The sequence below is a fragment of the Eptatretus burgeri genome, chromosome 12 (assembly GCF_056783735.1).
Source record: "Eptatretus burgeri isolate ZD-2024b chromosome 12, Ebu_testis_v1, whole genome shotgun sequence".
Lineage (NCBI taxonomy): Eukaryota > Metazoa > Chordata > Myxini > Myxiniformes > Myxinidae > Eptatretus > Eptatretus burgeri.
The window spans coordinates 38,912,672-38,933,043 of record NC_140972.1 but is presented as its reverse complement, the minus strand read 5'-3'; the positions used below and the strand labels follow the sequence as shown (position 1 = coordinate 38,933,043).

The following is a 20,372-nucleotide window of genomic DNA, read 5'->3' as shown; positions in this document are numbered from 1 at the left end:
CACTCACTCACTCTACTTGTATCTCTGCCAGTCTCATTGATACCTGGTGTTTTGTATCAAAATAATTGAAAAGTGAGTCTGAGGACACACTCATACTTTGAAATGAAGAGATGTTTTAAACAAGGATCATAAAAGAAAACAATCATCGTTTTTTTTCATGATGGAATTAACAACCATTTTATTTTGAGGAGGTGGCTATCATACCTTTTGATTTTTCCAGGTAGCTATCTATCTTACCCCCACCTTCACCTTACCTCTGCTATTCGTGAGGCCCGATTACATTACTATTTGGCCAAAAGCAGGAGGACCAGGTTTCCACACTATCATTTTTTTATCCATATAAAACGCAAGTTGTAAATCACGATGCATAACCACTGATATTAATGTACCTCTCTAAAGGAAAGTTAAATTTGAAAGTTTTAGAGTGCAAAATAAATTGCCAAGTCGACACATCCAAGAGTACTTGTTCCTCCAGGTACTTTGTGTGGAGGATTATTATCCTGGCTCAGCGACTGGACTTCCAGAAGGATGCGTATACATGGCCCCTGCTGGTGTACTTGGCGGGATGCTGCGTGTACCTGCTGGCATCAAGCTGTGCGCACACCTTCAGCACCATGTCTTTGAGAATTCGACATATGTGCTTCTTCTTCGATTATGCAGCCCTTAGTTTTTACAGTCTTGGTATGTCTCCTGTTGTCTTTTTTTTGTTGTATTTTTCTTATACATTCAGTAACCAAGCTTTACCCAAGTACTCATACATACATTACTTGAAGAACAGTCATTGTATTGTAGGAGTAAAAGTAGTGAAAAATTTGACAAAAAACACCTTTTTGATCATAACTTGAATAATTTCCTCCAATTTTCATGTTGACTTTTACGGATAGATTGTAGAAGGGGATACATTTTCTTCATATTTTGCATCCGGACCTCAAATTTGACTTGATAAACTCAGACCATAAAATCTCGAATGACATTCAATGCAGGAAATATTTAGTTTATAACCTAAAAGTGGTTTAAACGTCCATATTAGGTATATTAATTTCATATTATTGTTGAATGAAAAGTGAAGTTTTTTTTTTTCGCACATGGAAATGGATTCCTCCACTCAAGAAGCACTACTGGAAGTGACCTACTATTTGAGAAACCTTCCACCCTTTTGCTTTCATTCCACCTTGTCTACTCTAATTAGGCTATTGAGCTGACAGGATGGCTTGTAGTTAAGCACACACACCTTTAAGCTAAAAAGTGTGTCTAAATCCCAACCCAGCTATAAACCTTTATCCCAATATTTTACAGGCAAGGTGATTCATCAATGTGTGTGTCATCCCTCGTATGGATGTTAAATGGCTGTCCTGCCTGCCGGCATTCGTTGGTGGTTGTTAACGATACCATGGTGTCCTTCGTGAAGAGTAGGCGAGCTCTTGCCAGCACCATGAACAAATTGAATATTCCCACCCCAACCAGCAGAAGGCATTGCATCAGTGGCAGAGCCGCGCTCTCAGTCAATGATGCTACCCCACAGCCGAGTGCTGAATACAGATGAAGAAGAAGAATTAGGCTATTTATTTACATTTTGCATGAGTTGTAGCCAAAGCAGGAGGACCAGGTTTCACACCACCATAATGCAATCTTTAACGTAGACGTTTTGATTAAGTGTCAGGATAATTGTATTCCTCCTTCTCCTCCTCCTCCTTCTCCTCTTCCTTCTTCATCATCTTAATCTTCTACTTCTAAGACCTCGATTATACTCACGTTGAAGGGTCAGCTGGGGGGAATGATTCTGGCCCAAACCTTTATGAGTGGCTGGTGATGTTTGACTCTCAGGAGCTTGGGGGTTTTTTTCAGGGGTCCAGCGATAATTTGCCTCCTCTTCATGAAAAACACTGGGGGATCTTTAATGTCCACCACTGACCAGTGCTGGGAGATGGGTCCTCCAGTTTAACACCCTTCCTATGTACGGCCTGTACACTTTGCCATCGATGCACAGTCCTGCATCCGAAACAACAGGGTCACAGTTTATAGCTGGGTCACAATTTGATTTGAACAATGGCTGTAAACAGCTTAAAGGCGAGTACACACATCCCAGCCAGCACACTGACGTTGGTCCAATGTCGGCAAAGGTTGGAATGGTCGCAAGATGATTTCCAACATTGGTCCAACGTCAGTAAAAGCGAAGTCTTTTTTTTTTAACCAACGTTGGTTCAACGATGCTTCAGCGGCAGCCACATGGCATAAAAGAGATGAGACATTGGCCAAACTTGGGCAAATGGACAAAATTACATTGGACCAACAGCAGTGCTGACATTGGGCCATTATTAACTCAACGTCAGTGTATTATTTGGGATCTCTGTGTGTTAGCTGTATTGTTAGCATTTTTTGCTTTGCTTACTAAAGCCTTTACCCCACTCAGCTATCCCTCTGGGTTCCGACATTGGCATTCAAAATATATGTCGTCACATTTAAATTGCAGCATCATCATGTTTTGCTCGATACCCTGAAAGGAAAGAGTCTTTGTAAAATGGTGGTTGGAGTATAATTATACGCCTGGCAACCAATGTTAAGCTGAATCTGTTTTGTCAGTTGGAACGGATTAAGAACGGTCGCTGTCGAGAAGTAAGTTATGCGTAGGATTGCTTAATGATGGATTATTCAGAGACTGTTGCATCGAAGTGGCGACACTTGGTCACTGCACGCTTGCATAAGCATCATGCTACGGCATAACTCCAGTTTTTACTTGCATGATATCTATCAGTTTCGTTGAATTGCCTTTGGGAAAGGCTTTTTACTTTTGCAAGAAAGGGTGCCATTGCATTCACCTGTACAGGTGTAGCAACCCAACCATCGTCACCTGCTTTTTTTGACTCTGCTCCTCATGCTGTAAAGGCACCAAACAGCCAATTTGGATGGATGTAATTCTGCTGGAAATCGACTCAAAGACCAAATGGCTCAGAATAAACGCGTGCTCTCATTGGAACTGACTCCCACCCTTTTCCTTTCATTCAACTTTATGTCAAATTTAGTGATGCTATTTTACTTACATTTTTCCATTTGCTTCCTGACCAGTTTGCTTTTTAAAAATTAGATTATTGTTTGAAAGGATAAAAGTTAATGCAAGTTGAACTCGAGTGAAGTTGATGGCGCACCATCACAAATCCCCATGCTTCCCACTGAAAGCAAGGTTGAAAGATGGCAAAAAGTTAAACGAGGAATGACACAATATCAAATGTTGAGTTGAATTTTTTTTCAGTTTGACCCCTGTAACTCCAAGTCCACACCCCAAGGGTATGAACCGGGGGTCAAATTTAAAAAAAAATCGTTAGATATTTCATGCGTCCCCCAATGTTGATGGCACATACAAAGTATCATGTGTTTAAAATGAATAAAATGTGCCCATAATTGCATTTTTTGGTATGTGACCTTTTGACCTTGCCCCAGGGGTCAAGGCTGAAAATGATACGACTATTACACCTTTGTGATATATGGTGATCATCCATATTATAAAGCAGGAGTGTCCATCTGTCTGTCCATCCCTCAGTTTTTCCAACGTCGATACAATGATGCTGTGTGTCATTAGAGACATTACTACTTCCTCAGTTTTGGGGCAAGCCCCGTCAAACCTTCTGTGTAGCGTTTTGGGGTCCCAGTCGATGCCGTAAGGTGGGTGGGGCGGGGGTTTCATAAATACCTCAGTGAAATTATATATTTTTTTCCATACGTGTGATGTGTTTTGCTTCTGCCTTTTCTCGCTGGAAAATTTGTCTGGATTGGATGTCGCATGAGAATGGCATCGATGTTAATTTACCTCACGAGTGTTTGGATAAAGCGTCTATATATGTTGACCTCAGGAGTGTTTGTATAAAGTGTCGATATTCATTTTCCTCACGAGTATTTGTATAAAGTGTCTATATTAGTTTACCTCAGGAGTGTTTGTATAAAGTGTCTATATTACTTTACCTCATGAGTGTTTGTATAAAGTGTCGATATTCATTTTCCTCACGAGTGTTTGAATAAACTCTCTATATTACTTAACCTCAGGAATGTTTGTATAAAGTGTCTATATTCATTTACCTCACGAGTGTTTGGATAAAGTGTCTATATGCATTTACCTCAGGAATGTTTGTATAAAGTGTCTATATTCATTTACCTCACGAGTGTTTGGATAAAGTGTCTATATTCATTTACCTCAGGATTGTTTGTATAAAGTGTCTGTATTACTTTACCTCAGGAGTGTTTGTATAAGTGTCTATATTAATTTACCTCAGGAATGTTTGTGAAAAGTGTCTATATTACTTTACCTCAGGAGTGTTTGTATAAAGTGTCTATACTCATTTACCACAGGAGTGTTTGAATAAAGTGTTGATATTCATTTCCCTCAGGAGTGTTTGTGAAAAGTGTCGATATTAATTTCTCTCAGGAATGTTTGTATAAAGTGTCTATATTCTTTTACCTCAGCAGCAAGCAGCAGCTTCTTCACTCACTGCAGATCTGGATAAAATCACAAACTGGTCCAACACGTGGAACATGTCTTTCAATCCAGACAAATCTCACACTCTCACTATGTCTCTTCGAAAGGACCGTTTACAAAACCCCCCCATCCACTTTCTCAACAATCCTCTGGAAGAAGTCTTTTCTTTCAAGCTTCTAGGTCTCACTATCTGCCATGACCTTTCCTGGGAAAGTCACATTTCCAACCTCGCCTCAAAAGCCAGTCGCCGACTGGGAATCCTCCGTCGTGCTAAGTCCTTCCTCGGCCCTCTTGAGCTCCTGACCACTTACAAAGCTTTTGTCCGTAGCCTGATGGAGTACTGCTCTCCCCTCTGGGCTGGTGCTCCTGCCTCCCACCTTTCTCGGCTTCATGCTGTCGAAACCAGGGCATTTAAGATCATCGGCATCTCCCGCAATGAAGCTGAGTCTTTGGGCCTCTCACTCAATCACCGCAGGTTGGTCGGTGGTCTTTCTGTCTTCTACAGACTCCTCTCCAGCCTTGCCCCCCTGCTCTCTCTGCGATTTGTCCCCACCACATTTCCACAGGGCGCTCAAGGTCCGCCAACAACCCCCTTCTGGTAAAACTACCAAAATCACGAATCACTGCTCATCTTCACTCTTTCATTCCTCTTTTTTCCCGCCTTTGGAATAAACTTCCTCACTCTATTCTTTCCCATTCTTCCCTACAGGCTTTCAAAACAGCTGTTCACCACCACCTCTTATCTCCCCCCATCCAAATCCTCGATCTTTTCTACCCCCGATAATCCACCCAAGCCCACTTCCTTCATTTCTCCTACTTTCCTTCCTGAAAGTCCCTGAAATGTCCATCTTCTCTTCGCCATGTTCCCCGTCCCATCCCCATCCCTCTCCCTTCCACAGTTCACCTAATGTGTCTGTTCCCCACTGTTTTGTCCCTTCCACTCCCGCCCCTCTTGTCTCATGCCTCCTTGCTGTGAGTTGTGTGTTCGCTCTCATACGAGCCTCGACCAAGGTATACAAAAAAAAAAAAAAAAAAAAAAAAAAACCTCAGGAGTGTTTGTGAAAAGTGTCTATATGACTTTACCTCAGGAGTGTTTCTATAAAGTGTCTATATTGGTTTACCTCACGAGTGTTTGTACAAAGAGTCTGTATTAGTTTACCTCACGAGTGTTTGTATAAAGTGTCTATATTCATTTACCTCATAAGTGTTTGTATAAAGTGTCTATATTAGTTGACCTCAGGAGTGTTTGTAGAAAGTGTCCATGTTGGTTTACCTCACGAGAGTTTGTATAAAGTGTCAATGTTAGTTTACCTCACGAGAGTTTGTGGAAAGTGTCTATATTAATTTACCTCACGAGTGTTTGTATAAAGCATCTATATGAGTTGACCTCACGAGTGTTTGTATAAAGCGTCTATATTACTTAACCTCACGAGTGTTTGTATAAAGTGTCTATATTACTTTACCTCACGAGTGTTTGTATAAAGTGTCTATATTACTTTACCTCAGGAGTGTTTGTATAAAGTGTCGATATTCATTTTCCTCACGAGTGTTTGTAGAATGCGTCTATATTACTTTACCTCACGAGTGTTTGTATAAAGTGTCCATGTTCATTCACCTCAGGATTGTTTGACGAAAGTGCCTATATTAGTTTACCTCAGGATTGTTTGTATAAAGTGTCTAAATTCATTTACCTCAGTATTGTTTGTATAAAGTGTCGATATATTCATTTACCTCAAGAGTGTTTGTATAAAGCGTCTATTTTACTTTACCTCACGAGTGTTTGTATAAAGTGTCCATGTTCATTTACCTCACGAGTGTTTGGACAAAGTCGATATTCATTTACCTCAGGAGTGTTTGTGAAAAGTGTCTATATGACTTTACCTCAGGAGTGTTTTGTATAAAGTATCGATATTAGTTTACCTCACGAGTGTTTGTATAAAGTGTCGATATTCATTTACCTCAGGATTGTTTGTATAAAGTGTCTGTATTAGTTTACCTCAGGAGTGTTTGTATAAAGTGTCTATATAAGTTTACCTTTGGAGTGTTTGTGTAAAGTGTCTGTATTAGTTTACCTCAGGAGTGTTTGTATAAAGTGTCTATATAAGTTTACCTTTGGAGTGTTTGTGTAAAGTATCGACATTAGTTTACCTCACGAGTGTTTGTTTCAAGAGTCGATATTGGTTTACCTCTCGAGTGTTTGTATAAAGTGTCGATATTAGTTTACCTCTCGAGTGTTTGTGCAAAATGTCGACATGAGTTTACCTCACGAGTGTCTGTGTTAAGTGTCAATATTAGTTTACCTCTCGACTGTTTGTGTGAAGTGTCAATATGAATTTACCTCTCGAGTGTTTGTGTAAAGTGTCAATATGCATTTACCTCAAAAGTGTTTGTGTAAAGTGTCGATATTAGTTTACCTCTCGAGTGTTTGTATAAAGTGTTTATAGTAGTTTACCTCTCGAGTGTTTGTGTAAAGTATCTATAAGTTTACCTCACGATTGTTTGTGTGAAGTGTCGATATTAGGTTACCTCACGAGTATTTGTACAAAGTATGTATGTGTGTGTGTGTATGTATATGTGTATGTATATATATGTATGTATATGTGTATGTATATATATGTATATATATATATATGTATATATATATATATATATATATATATATATATATATATATATATATATATATATATATATATATATATATATATACATACACATATATTATATATGAGTTTGCCTCACGAGTGTTTGTAGAAAGAATCTATATTAGTTTACCTCAGGAGTGTTTGTATAAAGTATCGACATTAGTTTACCTCATGAGTGTTTGTGTGAAGCGTCAATATTAGTTTACCTCACGAGTGTTTGTATAAAGAATCGACATTAGTTTACCTCATGAGTATTTGTATAAAGTGTCTGTATTAGTTTACCTCATGAGTGTTTGTATAAAGTGTCTATATTAGTTTACCTCACGAGTGTTTGTATAAAGTGCCGACATCAGTTTACCTCACGAGTGTTTGTATAAAGCGTCTATATTAGTTTACCTCACGAGTGTTTGTGTAAAGTGTCGAGATGAGTTTACCTCACGAGTGTTTGTGTAATGTGTCAATATGCATTTACCTCAAAAGTGTTTGTGTAAAGTGTCGATATTAGTTTACCTCTTGAGTGTTTGTGGAAAATGTCGATTTTACTTTACCCCACGAGTGTTTGTATAAAGTGTCTATATTAGTTTACCTCATGAGTGTTTGTACAAAGTGTTTATAGTAGTTTACCTCTCGAGTGTTTGTGTAAAGTATCTATCAGTTTACCTCTCGATTGTTTGTGTAAAGTGTCAATATGCATTTACTTCAGGAGTGTTTGTGTAAAGTGTCGATATTAGTTTACCTCACGAGTGTTTGTATAAAGTGTCTATATTAGTTAACCTCTCGAGTGTTTGAATGAAGTGTCTACATTCGTTTACCTCACGAGTGTTTGTATAAAGTGTCTCTATAGTTTACCTCACGAGTGTTTGTATAAAGTATCTATATTACTTTACCTCTCGAGTGTTTGTGTGAACCGTCAATATTCATTTACCTCTCGAGTGTTTGTATGAAGTATCTACATTAGTTTACCTCACGAGTGTTTGTATGAAGTGTCTGCATGAGTTTACCTCACGAGTGTTTGTCTGAAGTATCTATATGAGTTTACCTCTCGAGTGTTTGTATAAAGTGTCTATTACTTTACCTCACGAGTGTTTGGATAAAGTGTCTATTACTTTACCTCACGAGTGTTTGTATAAAGTGTCTATATTACTTTACCTTCGGAGTGTTTGTATAAAGTGTCTGTATTAGTTCACCTCAGGAGTGTTTGTATAAAGTGTCTATATTACTTTACCTCAGGAGTGTTTGTATAAAGTGTCGATATTCATTCAGCTCACGAGTGTTTGGAAAAGTGTCTAAATGAGTTTACCTCAGGAGTGTTTGTTTGAAGTGTCTATATTCGTTTACTCAGGAGTGTTTGTTTAAAGCGTCTATATTAGTTTACCTCACGAGTGTTTGTATAAAGCCTCTATATTAGTTCACCTCATGAGTGTTTGTATCAAGTGTCTATATTCATTGACCTCACGAGTGTTAGTATAAAGTGTCGATATTCATTGACCTCACGAGTGTTTGTATAAAGTGTCGATATTCATTGACCTCACGAGTGTTTGTATAAAGTGTCGATATTCATTGACCTCACGAGTGTTTGTATAAAGTGTCGATATTCATTGACCTCACGAGTGTTTGTATAAAGTGTCGATATTCATTTACCTCACGAGTGTTTGTATAAAGTGTCTATTACTTTACCTCACGAGTGTTTGTATAAAGTGTCTATATTACTTTACCTCACGAGTGTTTGTATAAAGTGTCTGTATTAGTTCACCTCAGGACTGTTTGTATAAAGTGTCTATATTACTTTACCTTAGGAGTGTTTGTATAAAGTGTCTATATTAGTTTACCTCAGGAGTGTTTGTATAAAGTGTCGATATTCATTCAGCTCACGAGTGTTTGGAAAAGTGTCTAAATTAGTTTACCTCAGGAGTGTTTGTATAAAGTGTCTATATTCATTTACCTCAGGAGTGTTTGTTTAAATTGTCTATATTAGTTTACCTCACGAGTGTTTGTATAAAGCCTCTATATTAGTTCACCTCACGAGTGTTTGTATCAAGTGTCTATATTCATTGACCTCACGAGTGTTTGTATAAAGCGTCAATATTTGTTTACCTCACAAGTGTTTGTATAAAGTATCGACATAAGTTTACCTCTCGAGTGTTTCTGTAAAGTTTTGATATTAGTTTCCCTCACGAGTGATTGCATAAAGTGTCGACATTAGTTCACCTCACGAGTGTTTGTTTAAAGTGTCTATATTAGTTTACCTCAGGAGTGTTTGTCTAAAGCGTCTATATTAGTTTACCTCACAAGTGTTTGTATAAAGTGTCAATATTAGTTTGCCTCACGAGTATTTGTGTAAAGTATCGACATTAGTTTACCTCTCGAGTGTTTCTGTAAAGTTTTGATATCAGTTTACCTCACGAGTGTTTGTGTAAAGTATCGATATGAGGTTACCTCACGAGTGTTTGCGTAAAGTGTCGATATTAGTTCACCTCTCGAGTGTTTGTGTAAAGTGTCAATATGCATTTACCTCTCGAGTGTTTGTGTAAAGTGTCGATATTAGTTTACCTCACGAGTGTTTGTGTAAACCGTCTATATTAGTTTACCTCACGAGTGTTTGTGTAAACCGTCTATATTAGTTTACCTCAGGAGTGTTTGTACAAAGTGTTTGTATGAGTTTACCTCTGGAGTGTTTGTATAAAGTGTTTGTATGAGTTTACCTCTGGAGTGTTTGTATAAAGTGTCTAGAAATTCATTTACCTCACGAATGTTTGTATAAAGTGTCTATGTTCGTTTACCTCAGGAGTGTTTGTATAAAGTGCTGACATCAGTTTACCTCACGAGTGTTTGATAAAGTGTCTATATGAGTTTACCTTTCGAGTGTTTGTGTAAAGTATCGACGTTAGTTTACTCTCGAGTGTTTCTGTAAAGTGTCGATATTAGTTTTCCTCTCGATTGTTTGTATAAAGTGTCGATATTAATTTACCTCATGAGTGTTTGTATAAAGTGTCGATATTGCTTTACCTCACAAGTGTTTGTATAAAGTGTCGATATTAGTTTACCTCACAAGTGTTTGTGTAAAGTGTCGAGATGAGTTTACCTCACGAGTGTTTGTGTAATGTGTCAACATGCATTTACCTCAAAAGTGTCTGTGTAAAGTGTCGATATTAGTTTACCTCTTGAGTGTTTGTGGAAAATGTCGATTTTAGTTTACCCCACGAGTGTTTGTATAAAGTGTCTATATTAGTTTACCTCATGAGTGTTTGTACAAAGTGTTTATAGTAATTTACCTCTCGAGTGTTTGTGTAAAGTATCTATCAGTTTACCTCTCGAGTGTTTGTGTAAAGTGTCGATATTAGTTTACCTCACGAGTGTTTGTGTAAAGTGTCAATATGCATTTACTTCAGGAGTGTTTGTGTAAAGTGTCGATATTAGTTTACCTCACGAGTGTTTGTATAAAGTGTCTATATTAGTTAACCTCTCGAGTGTTTGAATGAAGTGTCTACATTCGTTTACCTCACGAGTGTTTGTATAAAGTGTCTCTATAGTTTACCTCACGAGTGTTTGGAAAAGTATCTACATTAGTTTACCTCACGAGTGTTTGTATAAAGTATCTATATTACTTTACCTCTCGAGTGTTTGTGTGAACCGTCAATATTCATTTACCTCTCGAGTGTTTGTATGAAGTATCTACATTAGTTTACCTCACGAGTGTTTGTATGAAGTGTCTGCATGAGTTTACCTCACGAGTGTTTGTCTGAAGTATCTATATGAGTTTACCTCTCGAGTGTTTGTATAAAGTGTCTATTACTTTACCTCACGAGTGTTTGGATAAAGTGTCTATTACTTTACCTCACGAGTGTTTGTATAAAGTGTCTGTATTACTTTACCTTCGGAGTGTTTGTATAAAGTGTCTGTATTAGTTCACCTCAGGAGTGTTTGTATAAAGTGTCGATATTCATTCAGCTCACGAGTGTTTGGAAAAGTGTCTAAATTAGTTTACCGCAGGAGTGTTTGTATAAAGTGTCTATATTCGTTTACTCAGGAGTGTTTGTTTAAAGTGTCTATATTAGTTTACCTCACGAGTGTTTGTATAAAGCCTCTATATTAGTTCACCTCATGAGTGTTTGTATCAAGTGTCTATATTCATTGACCTCACGAGTGTTGGTATAAAGTGTCGATATTCATTGACCTCACGAGTGTTTGTATAAAGTGTCGATATTCATTTACCTCACGAGTGTTTGTATAAAGTGACTATTACTTTACCTCACGAGTGTTTGTATAAAGTGTCTATATTACTTTACCTTCGGAGTGTTTGTATAAAGTGTCTGTATTAGTTCACCTCAGGACTGTTTGTATAAAGTGTCTATATTACTTTACCTCAGGAGTGTTTGTATAAAGTCTCTATATTCGTTTACCTCAGGAGTATTTGTTTAAAGTGTCTATATTAGTTTACCTCACGAGTGTTTGTATAAAGCCTCCATATTAGTTCACCTCACGAGTGTTTGTATCAAGTGTCTATATTCATTGACCTCACGAGTGTTTGTATAAAGCGTCAATATTTGTTTACCTCACAAGTGTTTGTATAAAGTGTCTATATTAGTTTACCTAACGAGTGTTTGTGTAAAGTATCGAAATGAGGTTACCTCACGAGTGTTTGTATGAAGTGTCGATATAAGTTCACCTCACGAGTGTTTGTATAAAGTGTCTATATTAGTTAACCTCTCGAGTGTTTGAATGAAGTGTCTACATTCGTTTACCTCACGAGTGTTTGGAAAAGTATCTACATTAGTTTACCTCACGAGTGTTTGTATAAAGTATCTATATTAATTTACCTCTCGATTGTTTGTGTGAACCGTCAATATTCATTTACCTCTCGAGTGTTTGTATGAAGTATCTACATTAGTTTACCTCACGAGTGTTTGTATGAAGTGTCTGCATGAGTTTACCTCACGAGTGTTTGTCTGAAGTATCTATATGAGTTTACCTCTCGAGTGTTTGTATAAAGTGTCTATTACTTTACCTCACAAGTGTTTGGATAAAGTGTCTATTACTTTACCTCACGAGTGTTTGTATAAAGTGTCTATATTACTTTACCTTCGGAGTGTTTGTATAAAGTGTCTGTATGAGTTCACCTCAGGAGTGTTTGTATAAAGTGTCTATATTACTTTACCTTCGGAGTGTTTGTATAAAGTGTCGATATTCATTCAGCTCACGAGTGTTTTGAAAAGTGTCTAAATGAGTTTACCTCAGGAGTGTTTGTATAAAGTGTCTATATTCGTTTACTCAGGAGTGTTTGTTTAAAGTGTCTATATTCGTTTACTCAGGAGTGTTTGTTTAAAGCGTCTATATTAGTTAACCTCACGAGTGTTTGTATAAAGCCTCCATATTAGTTCACCTCACGAGTGTTTGTATCAAGTGTCTATATTCATTGACCTCACGAATGTTTGTATAAAGTGTCAATATTCATTGACCTCACGAGTGTTTGTATAAAGTGTCGATATTCATTTACCTCACGAGTGTTTGTATAAAGTGTCTATTACTTTACCTCACGAGTGTTTGTATAAAGTGTCTATATTACTTTACCTTTGGAGTGTTTTTATAAAGTGTCTATATTAGTTTACCTCAGGAGTGTTTGTATAAAGTGTCGATATTCATTCAGCTCACGAGTGTTTGGAAAAGTGTCTAAATTAGTTTACCTCAGGAGTGTTTGTATAAAGTGTCTATATTCATTTACCTCAGGAGTGTTTGTTTAAATTGTCTATATTAGTTTACCTCACGAGTGTTTGTATAAAGCCTCTATATTAGTTCACCTCACGAGTGTTTGTATCAAGTGTCTATATTCATTGACCTCACGAGTGTTTGTATAAAGCGTCAATATTTGTTTACCTCACAAGTGTTTGTATAAAGTGTCTATATTAGTTTACCTAACGAGTGTTTGTGTAAAGTATCGAAATGAGGTTACCTCACGAGTGTTTGTATGAAGTGTCGATATAAGTTCACCTCACGAGTGTTTGTTTAAAGTGTCTATATTCGTTTACCTCAGGAGTGTTTGTCGAAAGCGTCTATATTAGTTTACCTCATGAGTGTTTGTGTAAAGTATCGACATAAGTTTACCTCTCGAGTGTTTCTGTAAAGTTTTGATATTAGTTTCCCTCACGAGTGATTGCATAAAGTGTCGACATTAGTTCACCTCACGAGTGTTTGTTTAAAGTGTCTATATTAGTTTACCTCAGGAGTGTTTGTCTAAAGCGTCTATATTAGTTTACCTCACAAGTGTTTGTGTAAAGTATCGACATTAGTTTACCTCTCGAGTGTTTCTGTAAAGTTTTGATATCAGTTTACCTCACGAGTGTTTGTGTAAAGTATCGATATGAGGTTACCTCACGAGTGTTTGCGTAAAGTGTCGATATTAGTTCACCTCTCGAGTGTTTGTGTAAAGTGTCTATTAGTTTACCTCTCGAGTGTTTGTGTAAAGTGTCAATATGCATTTACCTCTCGAGTGTTTGTGTAAAGTGTCGATATTGGTTTACCTCACGAGTGTTTGTGTAAACCATCTATATTAGTTTACCTCACGAGTGTTTGTATGAAGTGTTTGAATTACTTTACCTCAGGAGTGTTTGTATAAAGTGTTTGTATTAGTTTACCTCTGGAGTGTTTGTATAAAGTGTCTAGAAATTCATTTACCTCACGAATGTTTGTATAAAGTGTCGATATTCATTTACCTCAGGATTGTTTGTATAAAGTGTCTATGTTCGTTTACCTCAGGAGTGTTTGTATAAAGTGCTGACATCAGTTTACCTCACGAGTGTTTGATAAAGTGTCTATATGAGTTTACCTTTCGAGTGTTTGTGTAAAGTATCGACGTTAGTTTACTCTCGAGTGTTTCTGTAAAGTGTCGATATTAGTTTACCTCACGAGTGTTTGTGTAAAGTGTCGATATTAGTTTTCCTCTCGATTGTTTGTATAAAGTGTCGATATTAATTTACCTCATGAGTGTTTGTATCAAGTGTCGATATTTGTTTACCTCACAAGTGTTTGTATAAAGTGTCTATATTAGTTTACCTCAGGAGTGTTTGTATAAAGTGTCGATATTCATTCAGCTCACGAGTGTTTGGAAAAGTGTCTAAATTAGTTTACCTCAGGAGTGTTTGTATAAAGTGTCTATATTCATTTACCTCAGGAGTGTTTGTTTAAATTGTCTATATTAGTTTACCTCACGAGTGTTTGTATAAAGCCTCTATATTAGTTCACCTCACGAGTGTTTGTATCAAGTGTCTATATTCATTGACCTCACGAGTGTTTGTATAAAGCGTCAATATTTGTTTACCTCACAAGTGTTTGTATAAAGTGTCTATATTAGTTTACCTAACGAGTGTTTGTGTAAAGTATCGAAATGAGGTTACCTCACGAGTGTTTGTATGAAGTGTCGATATAAGTTCACCTCACGAGTGTTTGTTTAAAGTGTCTATATTCGTTTACCTCAGGAGTGTTTGTCGAAAGCGTCTATATTAGTTTACCTCATGAGTGTTTGTGTAAAGTATCGACATAAGTTTACCTCTCGAGTGTTTCTGTAAAGTTTTGATATTAGTTTCCCTCACGAGTGATTGCATAAAGTGTCGACATTAGTTCACCTCACGAGTGTTTGTTTAAAGTGTCTATATTAGTTTACCTCAGGAGTGTTTGTCTAAAGCGTCTATATTAGTTTACCTCACAAGTGTTTGTGTAAAGTATCGACATTAGTTTACCTCTCGAGTGTTTCTGTAAAGTTTTGATATCAGTTTACCTCACGAGTGTTTGTGTAAAGTATCGATATGAGGTTACCTCACGAGTGTTTGCGTAAAGTGTCGATATTAGTTCACCTCTCGAGTGTTTGTGTAAAGTGTCTATTAGTTTACCTCTCGAGTGTTTGTGTAAAGTGTCAATATGCATTTACCTCTCGAGTGTTTGTGTAAAGTGTCGATATTAGTTTACCTCACGAGTGTTTGTGTAAACCATCTATATTAGTTTACCTCACGAGTGTTTGTATGAAGTGTTTGAATTACTTTACCTCAGGAGTGTTTGTATAAAGTGTTTGTATTAGTTTACCTCTGGAGTGTTTGTATAAAGTGTCTAGAAATTCATTTACCTCACGAATGTTTGTATAAAGTGTCGATATTCATTTACCTCAGGATTGTTTGTATAAAGTGTCTATGTTCGTTTACCTCAGGAGTGTTTGTATAAAGTGCTGACATCAGTTTACCTCACGAGTGTTTGATAAAGTGTCTATATGAGTTTACCTTTCGAGTGTTTGTGTAAAGTATCGACGTTAGTTTACTCTCGAGTGTTTCTGTAAAGTGTCGATATTAGTTTACCTCACGAGTGTTTGTGTAAAGTGTCGATATTAGTTTTCCTCTCGATTGTTTGTATAAAGTGTCGATATTAATTTACCTCATGAGTGTTTGTATCAAGTGTCGATATTTGTTTACCTCACAAGTGTTTGTATAAAGTGTCTATATTAGTTTACCTCAGGAGTGTTTGTATAAAGTGTCGATATTCATTCAGCTCACGAGTGTTTGGAAAAGTGTCTAAATTAGTTTACCTCAGGAGTGTTTGTATAAAGTGTCTATATTCATTTACCTCAGGAGTGTTTGTTTAAATTGTCTATATTAGTTTACCTCACGAGTGTTTGTATAAAGCCTCTATATTAGTTCACCTCACGAGTGTTTGTATCAAGTGTCTATATTCATTGACCTCACGAGTGTTTGTATAAAGCGTCAATATTTGTTTACCTCACAAGTGTTTGTATAAAGTGTCTATATTAGTTTACCTAACGAGTGTTTGTGTAAAGTATCGAAATGAGGTTACCTCACGAGTGTTTGTATGAAGTGTCGATATAAGTTCACCTCACGAGTGTTTGTTTAAAGTGTCTATATTAGTTTACCTCAGGAGTGTTTGTCTAAAGCGTCTATATTAGTTTACCTCACAAGTGTTTGTGTAAAGTATCGACATTAGTTTACCTCTCGAGTGTTTCTGTAAAGTTTTGATATCAGTTTACCTCACGAGTGTTTGTGTAAAGTATCGATATGAGGTTACCTCAAGAGTGTTTGCGTAAAGTGTCGATATTAGTTCACCTCTCGAGTGTTTGTGTAAAGTGTCTATTAGTTTACCTCTCGAGTGTTTGTATAAAGTGTCAATATGCATTTACCTCTCGAGTGTTTGTGTAAAGTGTCGATATTAGTTTACCTCACGAGTGTTTGTGTAAACCGTCTATATTAGTTTACCTCACGAATGTTTGTATGAAGTGTTTGAATTTCTTTACCTCAGGAGTGTTTGTATAAAGTGTTTGTATTAGTTTACCTCTGGAGTGTTTGTATAAAGTGTCGATATTCATTTACCTCAGGATTGTTTGTATAAAGTGTCTATGTTCGTTTACCTCAGGAGTGTTTGTATAAAGTGTCTATGTTCGTTTACCTCAGGAGTGTTTGTATAAAGTGCTGACATCAGTTTACCTCACGAGTGTTTGATAAAGTGTCTATATGAGTTTACCTTTCGAGTGTTTGTGTAAAGTATCGACGTTAGTTTACTCTCGAGTGTTTCTGTAAAGTGTCGATATTAGTTTACCTCACGAGTGTTTGTGTAAAGTGTCGATATTAGTTTTCCTCTCGATTGTTTGTATAAAGTGTCGATATTAATTTACCTCATGAGTGTTTGTATAAAGTGTCGATATTGGTTTACCTCACAAGTGTTTGTATAAAGTGTCGATATTAGTTTACCTCACAAGTGTTTGTGTGAAGTGTCGAGATGAGTTTACCTCACGAGTGTTTGTGTAATGTGTCAATATGCATTTACCTCAAAAGTGTTTGTGTAAAGTGTCGATATTAGTTTACCTCTTGAGTGTTTGTGGAAAATGTCGATTTTAGTTTACCCCACGAGTGTTTGTATAAAGTGTCTATATTAATTTACCTCATGAGTGTTTGTACAAAGTGTTTATAGTAGTTTACCTCTCGAGTGTTTGTGTAAAGTATCTATCAGTTTACCTCTCGAGTGTTTGTGTAAAGTGTCGATATTAGTTTACCTCACGAGTGTTTGTGTAAAGTGTCAATATGCATTTACTTCAGGAGTGTTTGTGTAAAGTGTCTATTAGTTTACCTCACGAGTGTTTGTATAAAGTGTCTATATTAGTTAACCTCTCGAGTGTTTGAATGAAGTGTCTACATTCGTTTACCTCACGTGTGTTTGTATAAAGTGTCTCTATAGTTTACCTCACGAGTGTTTGGAAAAGTATCTACATTAGTTTACCTCACGAGTGTTTGTATAAAGTATCTATATTACTTTACCTCTCGAGTGTTTGTGTGAACCGTCAATATTCATTTACCTCTCGAGTGTTTGTATGAAGTATCTACATTAGTTTACCTCACGAGTGTTTGTCTGAAGTATCTATATGAGTTTACCTCTCGAGTGTTTGTATAAAGTGTCTATTACTTTACCTCACGAGTGTTTGGATAAAGTGTCTATTACTTTACCTCACGAGTGTTTGTATAAAGTGTCTATATTACTTTACCTTCGGAGTGTTTGTATAAAGTGTCTGTATTAGTTCACCTCAGGAGTGTTTGTATAAAGTGTCGATATTCATTCAGTTCACGAGTGTTTGGAAAAGTGTCTAAATTAGTTTACCGCAGGAGTGTTTATATAAAGTGTCTATATTCGTTTACTCAGGAGTGTTTGTTTAAAGTGTCTATATTAGTTTACCTCAGGAGTGTTTGTTTAAAGTGTCTATATTAGTTTACCTCACGAGTGTTTGTATAAAGCCTCTATATTAGTTCACCTCATGAGTGTTTGTATCAAGTGTCTATATTCATTGACCTCACGAGTGTTGGTATAAAGTGTCGATATTCATTTACCTCACGAGTGTTTGTATAAAGTGACTATTACTTTACCTCACGAGTGTTTGTATAAAGTGTCTATATTACTTTACCTTCGGAGTGTTTGTATAAAGTGTCTGTATTAGTTCACCTCAGGACTGTTTCTATAAAGTGTCTATATTACTTTACCTCAGGAGTGTTTGTATAAAGTGTCTATATTCGTTTACCTCAGGAGTGTTTGTTTAAAGTGTCTATATTAGTTTACCTCACGAGTGTTTGTATAAAGCCTCCATATTAGTTCACCTCACGAGTGTTTGTATTAAGTGTCTTTATTCATTGACCTCACGAGTGTTTGTATAAAGCGTCAATATTTGTTTACCTCACAAGTGTTTGTATAAAGTGTCTATATTAGTTTACCTAACGAGTGTTTGTGTAAAGTATCGAAATGAGGTTACCTCACGAGTGTTTGTATGAAGTGTCGATATAAGTTCACCTCACGAGTGTTTGTTTAAAGTGTCTATATTCGTTTACCTCAGGAGTGTTTGTCGAAAGCGTCTATATTAGTTTACCTCACAAGTGTTTGTACAAAGTGTCGATATTAGTTTACCTCACGAGTGTTTGTGTAAAGTATCGACATAAGTTTACCTCTCGAGTGTTTCTGCAAAGTTTTGATATTAGTTTCCCTCACGAGTGATTGCATAAAGTGTCGACATAAGTTCACCTCACGAGTGTTTGTTTAAAGTGTCTATATTAGTTTACCTCAGGAGTGTTTGTCTAAAGCGTCTATATTAGTTTACCTCACAAGTGTTTGTATAAAGTGTCAATATTAGTTTTCCTCACGAGTATTTGTGTAAAGTATCGACATTAGTTTACCTCTCGAGTGTTTCTGTAAAGTTTTGATATCAGTTTACCTCACGAGTGTTTGTTTAAAGTGTCTATATTCGTTTACCTCAGGAGTGTTTGTCGAAAGCGTCTATATTAGTTTACCTCACAAGTGTTTGTACAAAGTGTCGATATTAGTTTACCTCACGAGTGTTTGTATAAAGTGTCTATATGAATTTACCTCACGAGTGTTTGTGTAAAGTATCGATATGAGGTTACCTTACGAGTGTTTGCATAAATTGTCGATATTAGTTCACCTCACGAGTGTTTGTGTAAACTGTCAATACTAGTTTTCCTCTCGAGTGTTTGTGTAAAGTGTCAATATGCATTTACCTCTCGAGTGTTTGTGTAAAGTGTCCATATTAGTTTACCTCACGAGTATTTCTATAAAGTATCTACATTAGTTTACCTCACGAGTGTTGACACAAAGTGTCTATATTAGTTTACCTCATGAGTGTTTGTATAAAGTGTCTATATTGGTTTACCTCTCGAGTGTTTGTGTGAACCGTCAATATTCATTTACCTCTCGAGTGTTAGTATAAAGTGTGGATATTAATTTACCTCACAAGTGTTTGTATAAAGTATCGATATTAGTTGACCTCTCGAGTGTTTGTATAAAGTATCTATGCGAGTTTACCTCACGAGTGTTTGTATAAAGTGTCTATTTAAGTTTACCTCACGAGCATTTGTATAAAGTGCTGCTATTAGTTTCCCTCACGAGTGTTTGTGTAAAGCGTCGATATTAGTTTACCTCACGAGTGTTTGTCTAAAGTGTCTATATTAGTTTACCTCTCGAGTGTTTATGTGAAGTATCGATATTCGTTTACCTCTCGAGTGTTTGTGTAAAGTGTCGACATTAGTTTACCTCACGAGTGTTTGTGTGAAGTGTCGATATGAGCTTACCTCATGAGTGTTGGTGTAAAGTGTTGAGATTAGTTTTCCTCTCGAGTGTTTGTGTAAAGTTTCAATATGCATTCACCTCGAGAGTGTTTGTGTGAAGTGTCGATATGAGTTTACCCCACGAGTGTTTGTGTCAACCATATATATTAGTTTATCTCTTGAGTTTTTGTGGAAACCGTCTATGTTAGTTTACCTCACGAGTGTTTGTATAAAGTGTTAATAGTAGTTTAACTCTCGAGTGTTTGTGTAAAGTATCTATAAGTTTACCTCAGGAGTGGTTGTATAAAGTATCTACATTGGTTTACCTCACGAGTGTTTGTATGAAGTGTCAATATTAGTTTACCTCACGAGTATTTGCATAAAGTATCGACATTAGTTTACCTCACAAGTGTTTGTGTGAAGCGTCAATATTAGTTTACCTCACTAGTGTTTGTATAAAGTATCTACATTGGTTTACCTCACGAGGGTTTGGATAAAGTGTCTATTACTTTACCTCACAAGTGTTTGTATTAAGTGTCTATATTCGTTTACCTCACGAGTGTTTGTATAAAGTATCGACATTAGTTTACCTCACGAGTGTTTGTATAAAGTATCGACATTAGTTTACCTCACGAGTGTTTGTATAAAGTGTCTGTATTAGTTTACCTCAGGAGT

General features: G+C 36.6%; 1 protein-coding gene across 11 annotated transcripts in view; it reads left to right on the top strand.

Annotated features, from left to right (window-relative positions):
- The window catches only part of LOC147015454 (membrane progestin receptor gamma-B-like), a 55,842-nt gene that overhangs the window by 23,464 nt on the left and 12,006 nt on the right, over positions 1-20,372 (top strand). For all 11 annotated transcript variants that reach the window (XR_015050341.1, XR_015050342.1, XM_085850210.1 and 8 more), the window contains one exon: positions 476-681. Coding sequence is in view for 9 of the 11 variants with exons in the window: in XM_085850210.1 (XP_085706336.1) it covers positions 476-681 (206 nt within the window). In the remaining 2 variants the exon portion in view is untranslated. The remainder of the gene's footprint in view (positions 1-475; positions 682-20,372) is intronic.